The sequence below is a fragment of the Heptranchias perlo genome, chromosome 4 (assembly GCF_035084215.1).
Source record: "Heptranchias perlo isolate sHepPer1 chromosome 4, sHepPer1.hap1, whole genome shotgun sequence".
NCBI lineage: Eukaryota > Metazoa > Chordata > Chondrichthyes > Hexanchiformes > Hexanchidae > Heptranchias > Heptranchias perlo.
In genome coordinates this window covers 102,704,303-102,724,523 of record NC_090328.1, presented here as the reverse complement: position 1 = coordinate 102,724,523, position 20,221 = coordinate 102,704,303, and the positions used below count along the sequence as shown (strand labels likewise).

The 20,221-nt window shown below is 42.6% G+C and overlaps 1 protein-coding gene across 1 annotated transcript in view; it reads left to right on the top strand.

The window, feature by feature from the left end:
- psip1a (PC4 and SFRS1 interacting protein 1a) overlaps window positions 1-18,986 on the top strand; it is a 41,946-nt gene extending 22,960 nt beyond the window's left edge. Inside the window, exons 8-15 of the mRNA XM_067983407.1 lie at window positions 851-1,091; window positions 2,049-2,170; window positions 4,157-4,227; window positions 4,324-4,394; window positions 8,007-8,108; window positions 9,948-10,182; window positions 15,985-16,114; window positions 18,101-18,986. Of these exons, the coding sequence (XP_067839508.1) occupies window positions 851-1,091; window positions 2,049-2,170; window positions 4,157-4,227; window positions 4,324-4,394; window positions 8,007-8,108; window positions 9,948-10,182; window positions 15,985-16,114; window positions 18,101-18,197 (1,069 nt within the window). The 3' untranslated portion in view covers window positions 18,198-18,986. The remainder of the gene's footprint in view (window positions 1-850; window positions 1,092-2,048; window positions 2,171-4,156; window positions 4,228-4,323; window positions 4,395-8,006; window positions 8,109-9,947; window positions 10,183-15,984; window positions 16,115-18,100) is intronic.
- Window positions 18,987-20,221: the final 1,235 nt, after the last annotated feature.

The window sequence follows — 20,221 nt, the reverse complement described above, 5'->3', positions numbered from 1 at the left end:
ATAGAGAGAAACAGAAGTACAGAAAGGACATTGGAGCCGTGGAAAAGGTGCAACTTAGGTTCACTAGGATGGTATCAGCAATGGCTTGGTATAACTGTCATGATGAGACTTGGAAACTAGGACTGTATTCTCTGAAGAAAAGGTGAAGAAGAGACCTGACGGCGTTGAAAATTTTGAAAGGATTTGTGAGGATTAATAGTTTAAAAAAATATTTCCACTGGTCGTTGAATTGTGAACAAGGGGCATAAATTTGGGATTAGTCCTACAAGGATACAGGGTGAGGTTAGAAGTATCCTTTTTCATGCAAAGGGTTATCAGTGCATAGAATACATTACCACAAGTGGCTGTTGAAGCTACGATAATCACAATTGAGAGAGAATTAGATAAGCACGAAGGAAAACAATAGGAACAGGCGTAAGCCATTCAGCCCTTCAAGCCGATTCTGCCACTTAATTAGATCATGGCTGATTTGTACCTCAACTCCATTTACCGTCTGTGTTCCGTATCCCTGAATACTCTTACCTTACAAAATCTGTTGCCGTCAGTCTTGAAAGCTCCAATTGTTCGAGCATCAACACCCTTTGGGGGGAGAGAATTACAGATTTCTACTACCCTTTGTGAAGAAGTGCTTCCTGATTTCCCTCCTAAATGGTCTAGCTCTAATTTTAAAATTATGTCCCCATATTAAATGGTATGGGGATAGGGGGAGGAAATGGGATTGGTGTAGATAGCTCTGATCAAACGACTGTCTCCTCTGTTAAAACTTTATTGATTTTATGATTTTAAGTTCTACTGGTGCTTGTTTTAAAGTCTGCATATAACACGTTTGCTGTTTTGTATGTACTGCCAGTGAGAGTGATGGTATGAACAAAGCCGATGAAAAGAAGATGGCTCCAGAGGAAAAGCGGAAGAAGCAACAAGAACAGAAGAAAGTAAAGGAGGAGGAAGAGAAGAAAGAGGAGAAAAAGAACGACAAACCAAAAAAAGAACTGGTAAAAAAGGAAGGAAAGAAGGACGTAGAACCCAAGCGAAGGAGGAACACCAAGACTAAGTCAACTTCAGATTCTGAAGAGGAGGAACCAGAAGATGAAGTATGTACTGTCCGATATCTAAAAACATGGGGAGCGGATTTGAGTTTCATTGTTCTTGAAAACCTGATTCATATTTATTCATCTCCCTCTGTTTAACCTAATGAGGGAGAGTGAAAGTTGGTGACTATATCTTGTTTATGGTCTGTTAGGAGCAGGTTTGAAGATGAAATAGCCTTTACAGAAGCCCAGTGCCATGATTTGACAATGTGTCTGATATATTCCTGATGAGTAAAAATATTGGATTTGGAATCAATTAATGACGTACATTTCGAAAGTTGCTTCCTTTTCAAACCATGTGGAAGTGGTGGATAGCTTAACACTTGTACGAACTGCTAGGGCAGATAGATGTTTTTCATGGTGGGTGGCATCCTTTTGTTTTTAGCAACGAGATAAACTTCAAAATTGTAACTGGGAAGCTTTTCCCTAGGTACAAAAAAGTAAAAAGTGGCCATTGTTTGTTTGTTTTCCAGTGTAGTGCTAGAACAGCTGTTCCTGTTACATATAAAGGCAGTTATAAATGACTGCTACTTTTTTGAGGGACTACCAAATATGTTTGGATAAAGTTCCATATTCTATGGTTCTTGAAAGATCTGTTGATTTAGTTCTTGATGCCCCATTTATTGTTTGAGTGAACAAGTTCCTTTAATTGTAGAATCAGGATCTGCTGGAAGTGATGTTTTATCTTTGTGGATTGTGTGGTTGTTCAGTTTGGCCATTGAGCAGAAGAAATTGAAGCTTTCCATGAAATAATGACATCCTGTAATATCTCTCATACTTTTGAGCTTAGCACCTCTATGCAGAGTTTTGGTTAATAGATCAGCTTGTGCTAAGGTGCTTTTAATCGTAAACTTTTCCTATCATAGAACAGGTTTCCGTGCACTCCTCTGATACATCTTTATCTTGTATTCTCTTTACCTTTTCTCATCAATGCCTTTTTTTGACCATCTACGTTAAAAGGAAGAGAAAAGCAAGAAAACAAAGTGGGATGCTGCTAATAGACGAAATCTAATGAAAAAGCAGAATGAGAAGGAACAAGAGGAAAAGCTACGCAAAGTGGAGGAGAACAAAAAAGATGAGCAGTAAGCATCAGTTTCTGTTAATACGTTTTTGTGTATTGATCAAGATGATATGTTGAGTATTGGAATACTTTGCATCGAATGTCAGGATTGAGTGCCTTCGTGACGGGTTATAGGTGGGCCAGTTTAATTCCATAATTATTCTTGAGTATTGTGTTTCTGTTTGTAGCACAGAGGAAGCTATTCGTCCATAATGTTTGCTGGAGCAATCGAAAACTAATCCTACTGCCCTGCTCTCTCCCCTCTATCTTCCTCTGTTTCAAATATTTATCCTATTTTCCCCTTAAAAGATGCAGTGACCTCTGGCTCAACCTCCCCCTGAGGCAAAGAATTCCAAGCTCCAGCAACCCGCTGTGTAAAGAAATTTCTCTTAACCCCTCTCGTCATTGACTTCCCAACCAGAGCAAACAGTCTTTCCCTATTCACTATCAAAATCCTTCATTTTTTTTTTAAACACACTATTAAATCTTCTCTTGACTGTCTCTGCTCCAATGGAAATTGACCCACTACCCCAAGTCTGTCCTCATAACTATAGTTTCCCATCCCTGACATTATCTTGATGAATCTATGCTGTATGCATTCTATTGGTTTCATATCTTTTCTCTATTAGGATGCCTACTAACTGGCCTAACTAGTGTTTTGTACAAATTTGTCAATTATTTCAGTACTCTTGTACAATCTGCCTGCTGTGTTCACTTTTGATGAACACAATTCCAGGTATTGATTCCTGTAGATCCTCACTTTGACCTGGTTCCATTGACCTTAGTTACGAGTCAGTCAGTGAGGCCCCAATTATTATTTGAGCAAACAATTTCCTTCAGTTCTTTTTTTTTTCTTCCTTCCCCCCCCCCTCCCCCACCACCCAAATAAATTAATGATGTATACCACGTACCAAAGCTCAGCGAACTTAATTCATATTAGTAAGAGCTAAAGCTTGAGGGCTACATGCAGCTTACCAGCATTGTTAGGGTTTCTGATGCTTATTGAGCTAGGAGCACCTTACCACTAGGGCTTTGGCTATCTGGAGCCAAATAGGAAGAATCCCAGTCCCCAGCAACTGATCTATCATCCAAGTCGCATAAATGAGTTAGGCTGGTTAATCAGTCATCAGCAGTGCCCTGGAGTATGGTGCACCTGTCTAGCTCAGGTATTAGATTACCAAATCTGCCACAGAGGATCTGTTAGTTTGAATCATATTCAAGCGTGTCAGCTTGAAACCATCTTGGCACCTCCAAAGAGACCTTGCTTACCTCCTGTCACATTTTTGGGCCTTTTCCTATCCTTTATACTCTAGATTTATTTTGACACATTTCTTCAATCACTCCTGTGGGCAAGTTCCAACTCCCCATACCTTTTGAGAAAGTCTATCTTAGCCTCGAGATCTAGGTAAGTTTTTGGTAACACCCAGGATAATGAAACAGAAAATCCTGTTGAATTGCTTTTAGCTGCTGGACTTATCTAAGCTTTTGTAGGATCTATCTTGTCTTACGATCCAGTGAAGATGGGTACCAAGCTCTTGATAAGAGCATGTGTTCTTGTATTTACTTTCTAGGAAATGCTTTCCAGCAGCTCTTGTCCCAAGCCTCAGTTTCCTCTGACAGCTGCCTTTTGCAGAGTGGAGACAAGTTGCTTGTGACGTGCAACTTACCTTGAAGCCTAGATCCAATGCTGTGTACTTCATTTGTCACTAGTTGCTTAATCCAGGTCATCATGTAAGGGACTTTGGCAGTGAGATATATCTGCAATGAGGCTGACTTCCCTTCAGGGTGTTGAGTGGCAAATCGGTATTGGCTGGTCCTTCCTGATTTCCTCTTTTAGCACAAATCTACCTCAAGGAATGATCCTGGGTCAAGTACTTAGATGGAAGGAAGTCCTTCCACTGTATGCTTAGAAGTTCTGAACTTGGGTGCAGAGCTTGTTTCTTTCCAACCAGGTGTTAGAGATTGCTGTAGTTCATCTGTTTAAATTCAGATTTATCCTTGTGTCTAGACAAACCAAAGAGGAGAAAGAAGGAAAGAAAGAAGAAAAACTCAACTTCAAGAAAATAGAGAAAAAAAGAGGTTTGAACCTGTCTGTCTAGATTCATTGGACTATTATCAGAAAGGCTGACTGGATTTTACTTTATAAAGTGTGACTTCCTTTACCTTTACTCACAGAAATGTCAATGGAATCGAGACTTCATAAATTGCATGGTGAAATTAAAGTATCACTGAAGATCGACAAGCCTGTGAGTACTCACTGAGTAGTTTGGATACAGAATCAGGTTCATTCCTAACTTGGTATTATCTGTGATGAAGGGAGCAATCTATAATTTCCATTTCTGAAAAATAGAACCATGCTAGATGGTCAAGTTTGACAATGGTTTCGGGTAAATATCTAGTAATTGTTCTGTAGTTTGTTAAGAATATCATCTTTTAACTTTTTTTAATTGAGCAAGGAACACATGACTTGTCATGAAAGCTCGTGGAAATTAATTTGTTAGTATTAATTCACGGGATATGGGTGTCGCTGGCGAGGCTGGAATTTATTGCCCATCCCTATTTGCCCTGAGAAGGTGGTAACGGTTTGATACAATTGAGTGGCTTGCTGGGCCACTTCAGAGGGCAGTTAAGAGTGGGACTGGAGTCACAAAGAGGCCAGACTGGGTAAGAATGGCAGCTTTCTTTCCATAAAGGACAGTAGAAATAAACATTTTTGTTTACGTCTGACATAAGACCATATCAGATCATTCTCATAAGCCATCCTGTGGCTTCTAAGTATTTACAAAAAAAAAGCCAGCTAGGTGGCCAATTTAAATTCAGTCGAGACTGTCCAAACTCATTTCACATGGGACTGTTGTAACCAATGAACACCAGAGACTTACCCATCAGTCTGGCATGCATTCAAGCCCAGGATATATAGCTGAAAGATCAGTGTCTAACCTATTGCACCCTTCTCTGCTCCAATGGAAATTGTCCCAGTACCTCAAGTCTGTCCTCATAACTATAGTTTCCCATCCCTGACATTATCTTGATGAATCTATGCTGTATGCATTCTATTGGTTTCATATCTTTTCTCTATTAGGATGCCTACTAACTGGCCTAACTAGTGTTTTGTACAAATTTGTCAATTATTTCAGTACTCTTGTACCCTCTGCCTCTATTTATGAAGCTTAAAATGCTGTGATCACTTTTGATGAACACAATTTCAGCCACTGAGATTGCACATTTTGCCATAGCTCCTTTCCAGTGAATGACCTCAACAGCTAGGTGTATATTGCTTCCTGACTGCGCCATTTCCAGGGGTGGATTAATGAAAAGAAAGACTCGCATTTACATAGCAACTTTCATGACCTCAGGACATCCCAAAGCGCTTTACAGCCAATGAAGTACTTTTGAACTTTAGTCACTGTTGCAATGGAGGATAGCTTGTTTCAAGCTGACATTCAGGACTCATTGTGAATGTTTAATTTGCTCAAAGCAGAGACACTTCAGAGGCTGCAGCAAGAGCTACAGGTCAAGAAGAAAATCAAGCACAGGACATCAGTTTGCAGGAATAGTCTATAACTAGCAACAAATTACCTGAACTACATTTCACAAGGTGGAGGGAGCAGGCATCTGGTCCTCTCTGTGATTCACATTACCACCTCCTGCTCTCACCGTGCTAGATCCCACTGGTGCACAGGATAATAGAACAGAAATGACCATTATCGCAGGATCAGCAGTCCCCCAGACATCGGTCACAGCTGATGCCACAGCAGCCAATGCACCACTAAAGGCTTGGTACCTGCCAATAAAGACAGAGGTTGAAACTTCTCATCTTGTTCTCCGGATCTATATATGTCTTCCTCACTATCTAGAGGAGTTCTCACAAGGGCTTTCAAAGCTTGTCAAAAGAAGGCTTTGACCCCATTTAGAGAACAATATGTGACTTAAACCAGTCTGGCTGGATGTGTACATCCATTTCAGTCTCTGCATTGTCCAGGGTTATGTTATTTAGCCAGTACTAACACTAGATTGTCTAAAACTAAAACACTTCCAGGTTGGTGCTAGTCCATTCATTATGTTGGACAAGTTGTTACTATGAATTGAGCGACATTGTGGATGAGCGAGAGGAGGCTGAAGGTTTTGTACCATATATCCAAGGTCTATGTCCTATGTCTTCTTTGATGACTGTTACCTGCATAGCCTTAATTGGGCTGCTTATGCTGGCGCCTGCAAGTTTGACATAAACCACGTATATTCTTGTTGCTTTGCAATACTCAGTGACCTACTTTATGTCCTAGTATCAACAAGAACTTGCATTTATGTAGAGTCTTCAATGTATAAAACGTCCCATAGTGCTTTACAGTGGAGGGGGAGAAAAATAAACAGGAATAGATAAGGGAATAGATGCTGAACCATTTGGGGAGGGGGCAATAGGAGGGGTGACTGAAAGTTTGGTTGAAAAGATGGGTTTTGAAAAGGTTTTCACGATGGAGAGAGAAAAGTGGATGGGTTTAGAGGAGGAGTTCAAGACCAATGTGATTTTTTTTTCAGTACTCCTGTTGAGAATGCAAAGGGACTTCAGTTAGTGACCCATCTGGTATCATGTCGGCTGCATAATTGATGTGGGTTATGAAGGATAGTTGCAATTTAGAAAGTAAATATTTAATAGTGTATAAAACATGTATAAATCACGTTGGATTCACTAATAAATCCCATTAATTCTATCACCAATATCAATTCTTGAGACAAAAACGAGCACGAAGACTTTGAACTCCATGGGTAATGAGAATGCAAATTATGGCAATGTGGTCAATTAAGGTTCCAGTGTTGCATTTTCTGCCTCTAAAGTATAAAGTACCTTTTAATTATTTTGCTCCAGTTCCTCCATTGTATTTCACTTTGTGCAGTTTTATAAATGTGTCATGATGTTGACATCTGAGAGCTTGCACTGATGTGGTGAAACCAGCTGGCAGTCATACTGCAGATGGCACAACACCACACTGCGCTGGCACTACCGCCACTGAGATGTGTCACCATTGTGCTAATGGAAAGGATATTATTAAACTAGAAAGAGTGCAGAAAAGATTTACTAGGATGCTACCGGGACTTGATGGTTTGACTTATAGGGAGAGGTTAGATAGACTGGGACTTTTTTCCCTGGAGAGTAGAAGGTTAAGGGGTGATCTTATAGAAGTCTATAAAATAATGAGGGGCATAGATTTGTGGTTGGGATCAGATCAGCCATGATCTTATTGAATGGCGGAGCAGGCTCGAGGGGCCGATTGGCCTACTCCTGCTCCAATTTCTTATGTTCTTATGTTCTAGGTAGATAGTCAAAATCTTTTCCCAAAGGTAGGGGAGTCTATAACGAGGGGGCATAGATTTAAGGTGAGAGGGGAGAGATACTAAAGGGTCCAGAGGGGCAATTTTTTCACTCAAAGGGTGGTGAGTGTCTGGAACGAGCTGCCAGAGGTAGTAGTAGAGGCGGGTACAATTTTGTCTTTTAAAAAGCATTTGGACAGTTAGATGGGTATAGAGGGATATGGGCCAAGTGCAGGCAATTGGGACTAGCTTAGTGGTATAAACTGGGCGACATGGACATGTTGGGCCGAAGGGCCTGTTTCCATGTTGTAACTTCTATGATTCTATGTGCTGGTATGAAAGAGTTGGAATTTCATCCAATTACAATGTGGCTCCAGTCCTACAAATTGAACATAACTGATACTGATTAACCCAAGGATTCCATGTTTAAACCCAACGGTATATCTAGCTTTTTTACATTTTTCATTGCGTTTAGGAATTCAGTATTCTCATAATAACTGCAGATGCAAAACTGGTGTAGTACCTTCCCATACAACTTCTGTTCCTTTTAGGATGTGAAGAAATGTATTGAGGCCTTAGATGAACTCGCTGCACTCCAGGTTACTCCACAGCATCTGCAGAAACACAGTGAACTGATTGCAACACTTAAGAAGGTTAGATCTGTTTAGAATTTAGAGATGGTTTTGCTCACTTGCTCTATCTGTTGTCCTGTTTCTCTCTCTTTTCCATCCCCTCCCCTTCTGAAAGTGCTGTGAGGCTGGACGTTGAATGTTGGCTAGTTGACCGTGGAATCATTACCTGGCATGTGTTTATGCGCTTTTCCGTCTGGGTCACTGGATAACAATCAAGAGAAGGAATTCAGGCCATCAGCTTGGATTTCATTTTATTTCCCCCCTCTGAATTCATAATTCGTGACAAAATTAATGAGTATTTAGAAGTGGATGGATTAAATTAGGACAGCCAGCACAGATTTGTTAAAGGCAAGTCATGTTTGCAAAATGTAATAGTTTTTGAATAAGTGACTAGTTGGATAGATAAAGGGAATGCAGTAGATGTAGTGTATATGGACTTTCAGAAAGAGTTCGATAAGGTGCCTCACAGGAGGCTTGTTAGAAAAGTTCAGGTGTACGGTATAAAAGGAAATGTAGCAGCATGGATAGAAAGTTGGTTGACAGGAAGCACGGAGTTAGGATAAAAGAGTGATGCTTGGATTAGGGAAGGTTTGGAAGTGGTGTACCCCATGTGCCAGTTCTGGGTCCGCTTCTGTTCTTGAGTTGAGAAAGACTAAAGGACCAGGAAGTATATAGAGAGCATGCAGCATAGGATCATCAGGATGATTTCAGGGATGGGAAGTTAAGTTTATGAGGAGAGAATTGAGGACTGGGATGACCTCCTGGAGCAGAAAAGGCTAAGGAGATTTAAGAGACTTCTAAAAATTCTGAAGGGCTTTTATAGTGAATGAGGAGACTCTTCAACTGGGGAGTCTGACAAAGTGTCATCAATTTAAAATAGTTGCGAAGAGTGAAGTGAGAGGCTATTTATGCAGTGGGTTTTTAGAGCATGGAAAGCTTTGCCACAAGGGTTGGCTTAGGCAGAGACCATTGCATCTGTTAAGGGAAAATTGGATTAACATTTGAAGCAGAAAAAGATAGAGCAGTGGGGTTAGTTTTGGATTGCTGTAGAAGAGAGCTGACACAGACGCGATGAGCGAAATGGCTTCCTTCTGTAAACCTCTGGTTCCTTTCCACCCCCAACCTTCCAAGCCTTGGCCGACTGAGCCCAGTTGTCCTCTACTATAATAGCAATGGGAGCAAATCAGCATAGACCAGGGATTGAACCTGGAACCTTCCTAGCCTGTGTGGCTCTGTTCCACATAATTAACAAACCAGAATGTTTGCTTTAACCAGTGTTATTTTGTTGGCATTTCCCGGCAAATGTGTTTTGAAAAGAATGTATGTAATATGTTTAACTACCTCGAGAGCAGGCAGCCTTTCTTATTCTATGCTGCTCAGGCCTCAGTAGAGCTATATTATGAGGAAGTTATGCTCATCCAATCCATTGATGTACATGGTTTTGGACAGTTTTGATTTTGCTCTGCAGCCTTCCAGATGGAAGTATTCAACTGCTGGGCAGATGCAGGCTTTGTAGAATAGTGCAGTAGCTGACTTAAATTTAAAGGGCATGCTATATGTGCTTAAAGGTTCAAAGTGCAGCAGGGTATGGGCTGATTTTACAGAAATTATATTGGGATATTTTACACTGCTTTATTTGTGACCAAGACATAAGAATTGGCTATTCTTGCTCTTACGATTGAAGCAAAAGCTCCTGTTAGTATCGCTATTTGATGCTATATAGTTTCTTGGGCCGTGGCATTTGTATTCTCAAACCATGTCCATATTCTGTGCACCCACAGAAGTCTAGTCAGGGCTGTTACACATTTATTTTGGATCAATTAATGGTATTATGTTGTCATTGGTTTTCTCTCATTATAGATTCGAAACTACAAAGCCAGTCAAGATATCATGTTCAAGGCAGATATGATTTACAACAAATTCAAATCCATGTTCTTGGTTGGCGAAGGTGATTCTGTGATTGCGCAAGTACTGAATAAATCTCTTGCTGACCAGCGGCAGCATGAGGAAGCAGTCAAAGCACGAGAGCAAGAGAAGAAAAATGATCAACTGGAAACTAACAAGAAAGCTGAAAACGCAGAGGAACAAGTGACTGGTAAAGTCCATCCTTACTCCAGCCTTCGTCTAGTTCCGAATTAACTGAATGCAGTGGGTTAAGTTCAGTTCTCTAGTCTTGAAAGGGAGGTGATCAGTTAGTTAGAGCCTCCTGTACCTAGTGGCACATGAGGTGACCAATTTCTTCCACTGCTTTCCGTCCAGGGCAAGATATTTGACTTCGATTTGAGTATCCTCTTGCCTTGCATCCAACATATTGTGATTCTCTTCAGTTGATGTTTATATTTGCAAGTCTGTAATGGATTCGTCTCATTTCTGGGTTGTTTCCGTAACTCATGGCATTTTTACGTGGACAAGTCGTTAGCCTGACACACTCACTATCAGGAGGGCCGGTGGACTTCCATTAGTCTGGCTCCTACCTTTCAACCTGTCTGGCTTGGGTGACCCTACCAGGAGTTATAATCCTACCAGCATCGCTGTGACTAGTGCCAGGGAATGAGAGCTTCCTCTTTCGATGACATGCATGCGTCACCGAGTGTCTCTGGATGTTATTTATATGGACTTCCAGAAGGCATATGAAAAGGTTCCACATAAGAGAGCACATGGAATTGGAGACAACCTATTGGCTTGGCTAGGGAATTGGTTAGGAGGTAGGAGGCAGAGAGTAGGGTTAATGGGTATGTACTCAAATTGACAGGATGTGACTGGTGGTGCCCCTCAGGGATCTGTACTGGGGCCACAGCTTTTCACTGTATTTATAGATGACGTGGATGAAGGAATAGAGAGCCATATATCCAAGTTTGTTGACGACGCTAAGTTAGGTGGCACAGAACATAGTGTAGATGGGAGCAGAAAGTTGCAAAGGGACATTGATCGATTAAGTGAGTGGGCAAAACTGGCAGATGGTGTTCAATGTGGGAGAGTTTGAAGTCATCCACTTTAGACATAAGAAAGATAGATCACAATATTTTCTAAATGGTGAGAAGCTAGGAACTATGGATGAGGAGAAAAATTTAGGGGCCCAAGTACAGAAATCACAAAGAGACAGGTACAAAAAATAATTTAAAAGGCTAATGAAATGTTGGCCTTTATCTCAAGGCAGCTGGAATACAAAGGGGTGGAAGTTATGTTACAGCTGTACAGAGCTCTGGTTAGACACTATCTGGAGTACTGCATTCAGTTCTGAGCACCGCACCTCAGGCAAGATATATTGGCCTTGGAAGGGATGCAACGCAGATTCACGAAAATGATACTGGGGCATTTTCAGGTGTGGAGTTTCGGCTGACGTGCCCTGCCCCACTTCACTCGCCAGACCACCACCTCGAAGTGGGTGATTTTCATAAGGAAAGTCCAGGTCTTTATGTCAGAGGAAGTTGTGAACAGTTTGCTGCTCAGTCCACACCTTGACTCCCTTGTGTGGTGCTGGTTGCTGAGGCACAGGTTGTGCTGTGGTCCGTGCAGAGAAAGGGAGGAGGATCGCTAGTATAGGAGAAATCAACACAGACTCAAATATAGGAATTATATCAAGAAATCAGTCTTCACACAAAGAGGGATCAGTACTTGATTCAATGTGAGCTAAATGGCCTTGCTCATCCATATTTATCTTGTGAGCATTTTTTGAATGAAGAAGAGAAGGAGCAATAAAGGAGGATGAACAACATCCATAGATGCACATAACCCAGCTGTAGGAGTGAAGAGGCATTGTGCCTGCAATTCCCAACACCTATCACCTGTATTCCAAAAGATGCTGCAAATAATCCGCGGCTGTGGAGTAGAAGACAGCGCTGCTGTCCGTTGGCCCCTTACTTGTCGGCTATCTTACCCGCAGCTTCATGTTGAACCTCTTCGATCAGGTTTTGGCCCTAAATCAAAGTCAGTAGTGACGTCCTTTGTGGCCTTGGTGCACTATTCCTCATCTTTATTTCCGTAGTTTTTAAACACGTTTAACCACGCCATCCTTCTCCAGTGCTTCTCCTCCGTTGTCCAGCTGAGCGGGAATGCCCTTGCTTTGTTCCACTATTACCTATCCAGTCGTAGCCAGAGAATCTCCTGTAATGGTTTCTCTTACATAAAAAATAGAAGCAGGAGTAGGCCACACGGCACCTCGAGCCTGCTCCAACATTCAGTAAGATCATGGCTGATCTTCGACCTCAACTCCACTTTCCCGCCCGATCCCCATATCCTTTGATTCCCCTAGAGTCCAAAAATCTATCGATCTCAGTCTTGAATATATTCAACGACTCAGCATCCACAGCCCTCTGGGGTAGAGAATTCCAAAGATTCACAATCCTCTGAAGAAATTCCTCCTCATCTCAGTCCTAAATGTCAGATGTATTATCCTGAGACGATGCCCCCTTGTTCTAAACTCTCCAGCCAGGGGAAACAGCCTCTCAGCATCTACCCTGTCAAGCCCTCTTAATCTTGTATGTTTCAATGACATTACCTCTCATTCTTCTAAACTCCAGAGAGTACAGGCACATTCTACTCAATCTCTCCTCATATAACAAACCTCTCATCCCAGGAATCAATCTAGTGAACCTTTGTTGTACCGCCTCCAAGGCAAGGAGACCAAAACTGTACACAGTACTCCAGGTGTGGTCTCACCAAAGCTCTGTACAATTGCAGCAAGACTTCCTTACTCTTGTACTCCAGCCCCCTTGCAATAAAATTCAGCATACTATTTGCTTTCCTAATTGCTTGCTGTACCTGCATGTTAACTTTCTGTGTTTCGTGTACAAGGACACCCAAATCCCTTTGAACATCAACATTTAATAGTTTCTCACCATTTAAAAAATATTCTGTTTTTCTATTCTTCCTTCCAAAGCGAATAACCTCACATTTCCCCACATTATACTCCATCTGCTACCCACTTGCCCACTCACTTAACCTGTCTATATCCCTTTTCAGACTCTTTTTGTCCTCCTCATAGCTTATTTTCCCATCTAGCTTTGTATCGTCAGTAAACTTGGATATATTACACTCAATCCCTTCATCTTAAGTCATTAATATAGATTGTTGATAGCTGAGGTTCAAGCACTGATCCTTGGTGGCACCCAACTAGTTACACCCTGCCAAGTGAGAATGACCCATTTATTCCTGCTCTCTGTTTTCTGTCTGTTAACCAATCCTCTATCCATGTTAATATATTACCCCTAACCCCATGAGCCCATATCTTGTGTGGCACCTTATTGAATGCCTTTTGAAAATCCAAATATATGACATCCACTGACTCCCCTTTATCTTGCTAGTTACAGCCTCAAAAAACTCCAGTAGATTTTTCAAACATGATTTCCCTTTCATAAAACCATGTTGACTCTGTCTAATCATATTTTGATTTCCTAGGTACTCCTTTTACTACATCCTTAATAATGGATTCCAGCATTTTCCTGACTACTGATGTCAGGCTAACAGGCCTGTAATTCCCTGTTTTCCCTCTTCCCTCCTTTCTTGAATAGCAGTGTTACATTTGCTTCCAATCCATTGGGACCTTTCTAGAATCTAGGGAATTTTAGAGGAATTTTACAACCAATGCATCCACTATCTCTGCAGCCACCTCTTTTTTTAAATGGAGCCCGTCCCAAAAGAATAGCTGCCTCTTTTCCCACTACTGGTGCCAGTGCCCCATGAATCGAAACCCCTGTCTCCCACACCACTTTTTGAGCCACATATTTAACTGTCTGATCTGTTGACCCTATGCCAATTTGCGCGTGGCTCAGGTAGTAATCCAGAGATTATTACCTTTGAGGTTCTGCTTATTAATTTGGACCCTATCTTCTCAAACCCTCTCAGCAGAACCTCATTCTTTGATCTACCTATGTCATTGGTTCCTATGTGGACCACAACAACTGGATCCTTCTTCAGCTGCGAGGAGATATCCTTAATGTACCACAGTGCCATGGTCAGTTTGCTCATCCTCCCTGCAGTCTTTGTTCTCATTCACACAGGTAGCAAGTACCTCGTACCTGTTGGAGAAGGATAAAGGCTGACGCTCCTCCATCACTGCACCCTGGGTCCCCATACCTGCCTGACTCACAGTCACATCCCTTTGTCCCTGACCACTGACCAAATCTAAACTACTACCTAACCTAAGGGGTGTGACTGCCTCCTGAATCAAAGTGTCCAGATATATCTCTTCCCCCCTCTCTGATGCATCGCAATGTCTGCAGCTCGGATTCCAGCTCAAAACTCTGAACCCAATTTCCTTGAACTGCAGACGCTTGCTGCAGATGTGGTTGCTCGGGAACTTGCTGGTCTCCACAAACTCCCACATGCTGCAGTTACGACATACCACCTGCTGTGCCACCGCTACCTAACCCTGTTTTATATATTTAATTGGTTAAAGTTTTTATTCACTTGATATCTTTAGTTCTATTAACTAATTAGTTTATCTAATTTAAATTACTAATTTAATAAAGTAATAGTTATAGTTTCCCAGCTCTTAGTTTAAACCACTGCCCTAGCTTAGAGAACAAAAAAAATACAGTAATACTCACCTACCTGTTGTCACTCATTGATTTTTTTTGTTTTTTATTTCACCCTTTTACAGGGAGACCATTCTGCTGCCGCCGCTCTTTAAATCTTCTCGGGACTCTCCCGTGGGGCCCCGCGCTGCCGCCGCTCTTTAAATCTTCTCGGGACTCTCCCGTGGGGCCCCGCGCTGCCGCCGCTCTTTAAATCTTCTCGGGACTCTCCCGTGGGGCCCCGCGCTGCCGCTGCTCTTTAAATCTTCTCGGGACTCTCCCGTGGGGCCCCGCGCTGCCGCCGCTCTTTAAATCTTCTCCAGACTCTCCCGTGGGGCCCCGCACTGCCGCCGCTCTTTAAATCTTCTCGGGACTCTCCCGTGGGGCCCCGCGCTGCTGCCGCTCTTTAAATCTTCTCGGGACTCTCCCGTGGGGCCCCGCGCTGCCGCCGCTCTTTAAATCTTCTCGGGACTCTCCCGTGGGGCCCCGCGCTGCCGCCGCTCTTTAAATCTTCTCGGGACTCTCCCGTGGGGCCCCGCACTGCCGCCGCTCTTTAAATCTTCTCGGGACTCTCCCGTGGGGCCCCGCGCTGCCGCCGCTCTTTAAATCTTCTCCGGACTCTCCCGTGGGGCCCCGCACTGCCGCCGCTCTTTAAATCTTCTCGGGACTCTCCCGTGGGGCCCCGCGCTGCTGCCGTTCTTTAAATCTTCTCGGGACTCTCCCGTGGGGCCCCGCGCTGCCGCCGCTCTTTAAATCTTCTCGGGACTCTCCCGTGGGGCCCCGCGCTGCCGCCGCTCTTTAAATCTTCTCGGGACTCTCCCGTGGGGCCCCGCACTGCCGCCGCTCTTTAAATCTTCTCGGGACTCTCCCGTGGGGCCCCGCACTGCCGCCGCTCTTTAAATCTTGGGCCTCTCCCATGGTGCTGCGCTGCTGATTCTGCTGCCGCCGCTGTTTATATCTTAGGCCTCTCCTGTGGTGCTCCGCGCTGCCACATGGTCACCTCTGGAGACCCATGGATCTATCCTTGGCTCCCTCCTATATCTCTTCTACATGCTGCCCCTTGGCGACTGAAGTCATGACGTCTGGTTCCACATGTATACTGACGATATCCAACTCTACTTCACCACCATCACCTCTCTTGACCCTGCCGCTGCCTCTGGACTGCTTGTCCAACATCCAGTCTTGGATGAACTGCAAATTCCTCCAATTGAACATTGGGAAAACCAAAGACATTGTCTTCGGTCCCCGACACAAACTCCATTCCCTCACTACTGACTCCCCTCCCTGTCTCAGGCTGAAACAGACTGTTCGCAACCTCGGCATCCTAATTGCTTGCGGCTTCTGTTAACCAACTAATGTGTCTGTTTCCTGCTTGCTATCAGATACTAAAACGGTGAATGGAGAAGTTGTATCGCAAGATACAGAGAATGGCCACTCATTGAAACGAGTAGAGAACAAGGCTGGAGATGAGAAGAAGAATAAATCGGATGCTGTGCAGCTGCCACAAAACAGGTGGGTGTGTTGAAGTGAAGCTTAAAGCTTGGGATGGATTAAAATCTATTATGGGGATCTGGGTTTGAATGTGGTCCATAGCTATTTTGACCCTTTTATATTTTGATTTTGTTAGTTGCTTTACCGCCTTCATAGAGTGGTCCATGCTGGAGACCTTGTGGCTGTCTTTGAACTGTCACGTTGGCAGTTAGGCAGGGTGAGCAGCCGTGGTAGAGTGAGGTCCACAAGGCGCCACTAATTGGTTAACCTGTAAAGGGGCATTCTTTGGGAGATTCTGCCAAAATCACATTTTTTTGCACTTTGTGCTCAGGGGCGTGTGGGATGTCGGTGCTGAGCAATGTCTGGTATAGCCAGGGCTCCTGGCACTCCATAGTTCCGCACCCACGGAACCACCTCCACTGCAAAAAGCATCGGGAGAAATACAAGGGGGTTTTCACAGTAAAGTTCTTAATTAACACAGAAATCTCAAGCTGGCACAAGAGTGTATGATTTCAGTGTTAACTACGAAGCCTGTGTAAAAGCCAAATGCGTCTCCCAGTTCTGCTGGTGATATTTCAACTGCTGCTCCTAGGGAGCTGAACCTTACCTCTCTTTCTCCTAGTAGTTGCCTGCCTTTTAGTGGCTTGCTCCTTCTGGCCTCTGGTGGACTGGCTGCTCCAGCTCTGTGCTTACCTCCGAATCTGGTACTGTTAATAACAACTTGTATTTATATAGCGCCTTCTAATGTAATAAAACATCTCAAGGTGCTTCACAGGAGCATAATCTGACAAAAATTTACACCAAGCCAAAGAAGGAGATTTTAGGTGACTAAAAGCTTGGTCAAAGTGGTAGGTTTAAGGAGAGTCTTAAAGGAGGAGGCAGAGGCAGAGAGGGTTAGGGAGTTTGTAATTCAAGCGATTCTCTCAAGTTTTTTTTAAATCTGGAAATTGTCGTCACTGTAGACTTTTCCTAATATACGTGTCGACCGTTTATTAATATGTCACAGAAATTGCATAGTTCTGTGCAGAATTTAGATTCTCTGCAGAAATTGGCCTTAAGGGGCTCCTGAAATCTAGGGGTTCTGGGTGTAGTATCTATTAGACGAGGCAGTCATTGGGAAGAGACTTGCATCCTATCAATCTGGATTTGAATTTGAATCCAGGTCCTTGAATTAAAAACACAGTGGCTAACCCACTGAGTCGAGCAGGTAACTGGTGGTTGGTTCTTAAATCCTGGGTAACTTCGTTTTTTTTGTTCATGCTTTGACATCTATTGAAATATATTGATGAATAATGGAAGTGGGGCTTATTTTGATGAAGAATGCTATGCCTTTGTAATCTTCAGTTTGTTAAATTCTCAGCGGTAACTGTCCAATTTACATTTAGTGGCATTGTTCCTCCAGAAACACGGCTGTCCCTTGTGGCTTTGTGCAGCTTTCTAAGTCCATTCGTACTGGTGATTGAATTATTTGACGTTAGCATTGAATGCGCACCAATTAGGTCTGAATTTTTACTCTCTGGAAATGCACCCTTCACACTTCTACTGTTCCCCAGTACCTCATCCAAGTGGCCATTCTTTTTCTGAGACTGCCAACAAACTGATGATGCAGTTGAGTGGACAAAACGACCAGCGGGTGTATAGCATGAGGAACGTAACAGCAGAGCCAGATCCTGTCCCTGCCTGAAATCTACGGATGGAGGGAGGAAGGGGAGAGGGGCAATCACTGGATAGCAACCGAAAGTGGGAACTCTGGCTTTCCCCCTTCCCTAACTCAGGTTGAATTAAGGTAACTGAGCACAGACCAGGAATAGAATCTGGAACCCTGCTGATCTTTGTGGCTCAGTGCCACTTTAGTCTCCACCAATTCAGCCATTGGAGGAGGCGGGGCTTCTTTTCCCATTGGGAAAATAACAATTGTGTCTCCTTCTAAGGCTGATATGAACACTGATTTTAAAGGAATAAAATTTGATTGTGTAATGTGGTACTTTTTTCTCCTCTTTACTTCAGTGAACCGAATCAATCCGATGCATCACAGTTAGCGAAACAACCAGCAGCCGATACTGAGGCTGGTCAGATGGAGACAGGACCGGCTACTGAAAGCTGAGCAGCTACAACCCACAAATCGTCTCCAAATTTAAAATGAAGCACCTAGCTCGGGGGAAGGTGGGGTAGGGCCTTTTTGTTTCTGTATTTTGTAACTGTTCTGATTTGTAGACAACTTGCTATTTAACACTGAATATCCGTAAAAAACCCCAGGGAAAAAAAAGCATAGCAGCAAATAAGCACGTTAGTGTTACCACATAAAACTGCCGAAGCCTAGGTGTACATTTTTTGTTTGGTTTCTTCCCCCCCCTTTCTTTAAAATGTTTTATAAAATGATTGGAGGGTGATGGTTTCCATTGTTTTTGGATGTGTATAGTAATTCAGTGGCGTTTTTATGTTATAGTGTATCGTTTTTTTTTGTATTAACCTGTTGAGGCCAAATCTGCTTTAACGCCAAATAATCGAAACTAGTTTTTGTTCCTGCATGTTGGAATTGCAGGTAGTATCTTAAACGTTCATGCATTTGTTTTATTAAGTCATTTTTATACTTTTTGTTTTGTTCTAGTGAATATCGTTAAATTTTTGCATTACAATGTAGTTGCTCTTTCTTTTTATAACAGCCTGTAACGGTTCTACATGAAGACATTCATCAAATGGTTATTGTAAACTGAGCTCTGAATTGCTTTTTATTTTTTTATACTAGACTGTCTTTGTAATACTAAATGCTTCCACTTCAGATGAACCGCAGAAGCGCTCCTGATGTGTTGCATTTTGCTTTGTCCGTCGGGGAGGGGTTTAGGCCTTAAAGTTTGCTGTAAACTTGCACCAAAATAAATGTTTGCTTCGCTAACAGTGATTGATCCTTTCATTTTTTAAAAAAAGACTACAGGTATTAGGATGGTGAATGTGAATGTACCTTTTTCAAAAAAAATTCAAGAGCAGCACAAAATTGATTGGTGCAACCGGTATGACGTGTGCAGTACATTCCAAAAACCAACTGTAATGGAATCTCTCCTCACTGAATAAACAGCACTGTACAACGCTTTAATAAATGCCTGCAGATAGGTCGATGACCTGGTGTGAGATCTGGAAAACTTTGCAGAGTTTGAAAAGCAGGATGAAGGTACGGTAATATTGCTGTAAAGTAGCAGATGTGGTGGAAAATGGGCTGAATGGTCTTCCTCATTCTTAGTTGATCATAATTACTGATCTTCCACTTGTTATATTGATGACCCTAGTAATAGTGGCTATAGAATTTTATTTGGAATCCTACAAGTTCCAAGGGAGGAAATCTCTTGATCAACCTTGGCGTTGTCTTAGCCTCTCTTAACCTGTCAAACTTTGGCCCAAAGTGCTGCCACTTAATGCTCACTGAATGCTTATTGCTGTTACAGGCACTGTGATGCTGAGTTTATGGCTCTGACTGATTATATGAGAGAGAAGGCAGGCTGGTAAGCTGTTGCCAAGCGTTTTGGGTGTTCGGTTTGAGCCAGTGGCTGGGAGATCAGCAAGAAGACTTCGAATTCAGGCCCTCTGCACTTCCCCAATGTGATGATTAGGAAATATACATATGAGGAACCACTCTGGCACAATGTACTGGAGTACTAATATGTGTGCTGTCAAATCCCAAAATGGCTACCGCTATATTGAAATGTCTGCCACAATTTATAAGGATGGATTGAGGTGCCCAGTGAAGCACTGTTGCACAATAATTGTTAGTTATGGAGCAGAATTAATGATACATCCACTTTTAAGAGGTCACTCAAGGTTATATTTAACTTTTTATTTTATTGAAAACAATAGATGTATGTGATTTTTCTTTTTAAATGGGAAAGATGCAAAATCAGCTAATTGTTATGCAACTGTAATAATCCTTTAAAAATCCTCAAGCAACTAATGAGTCACAACTATTATAAGTCTTCAGCCATATAAGTTCTTGAATTCCCTCTCTAAACTCCTCTGGCTTGTTGCTTCTCTTTCTCTTCCCCTCTTTCCCCCCCGCCCCCCCCATTTAAAATACTCTTCAAAATCTATATCTTTGATCATCTCCTAACTCTACCACTTGTCTTCTGTGAAGTGCTTTGA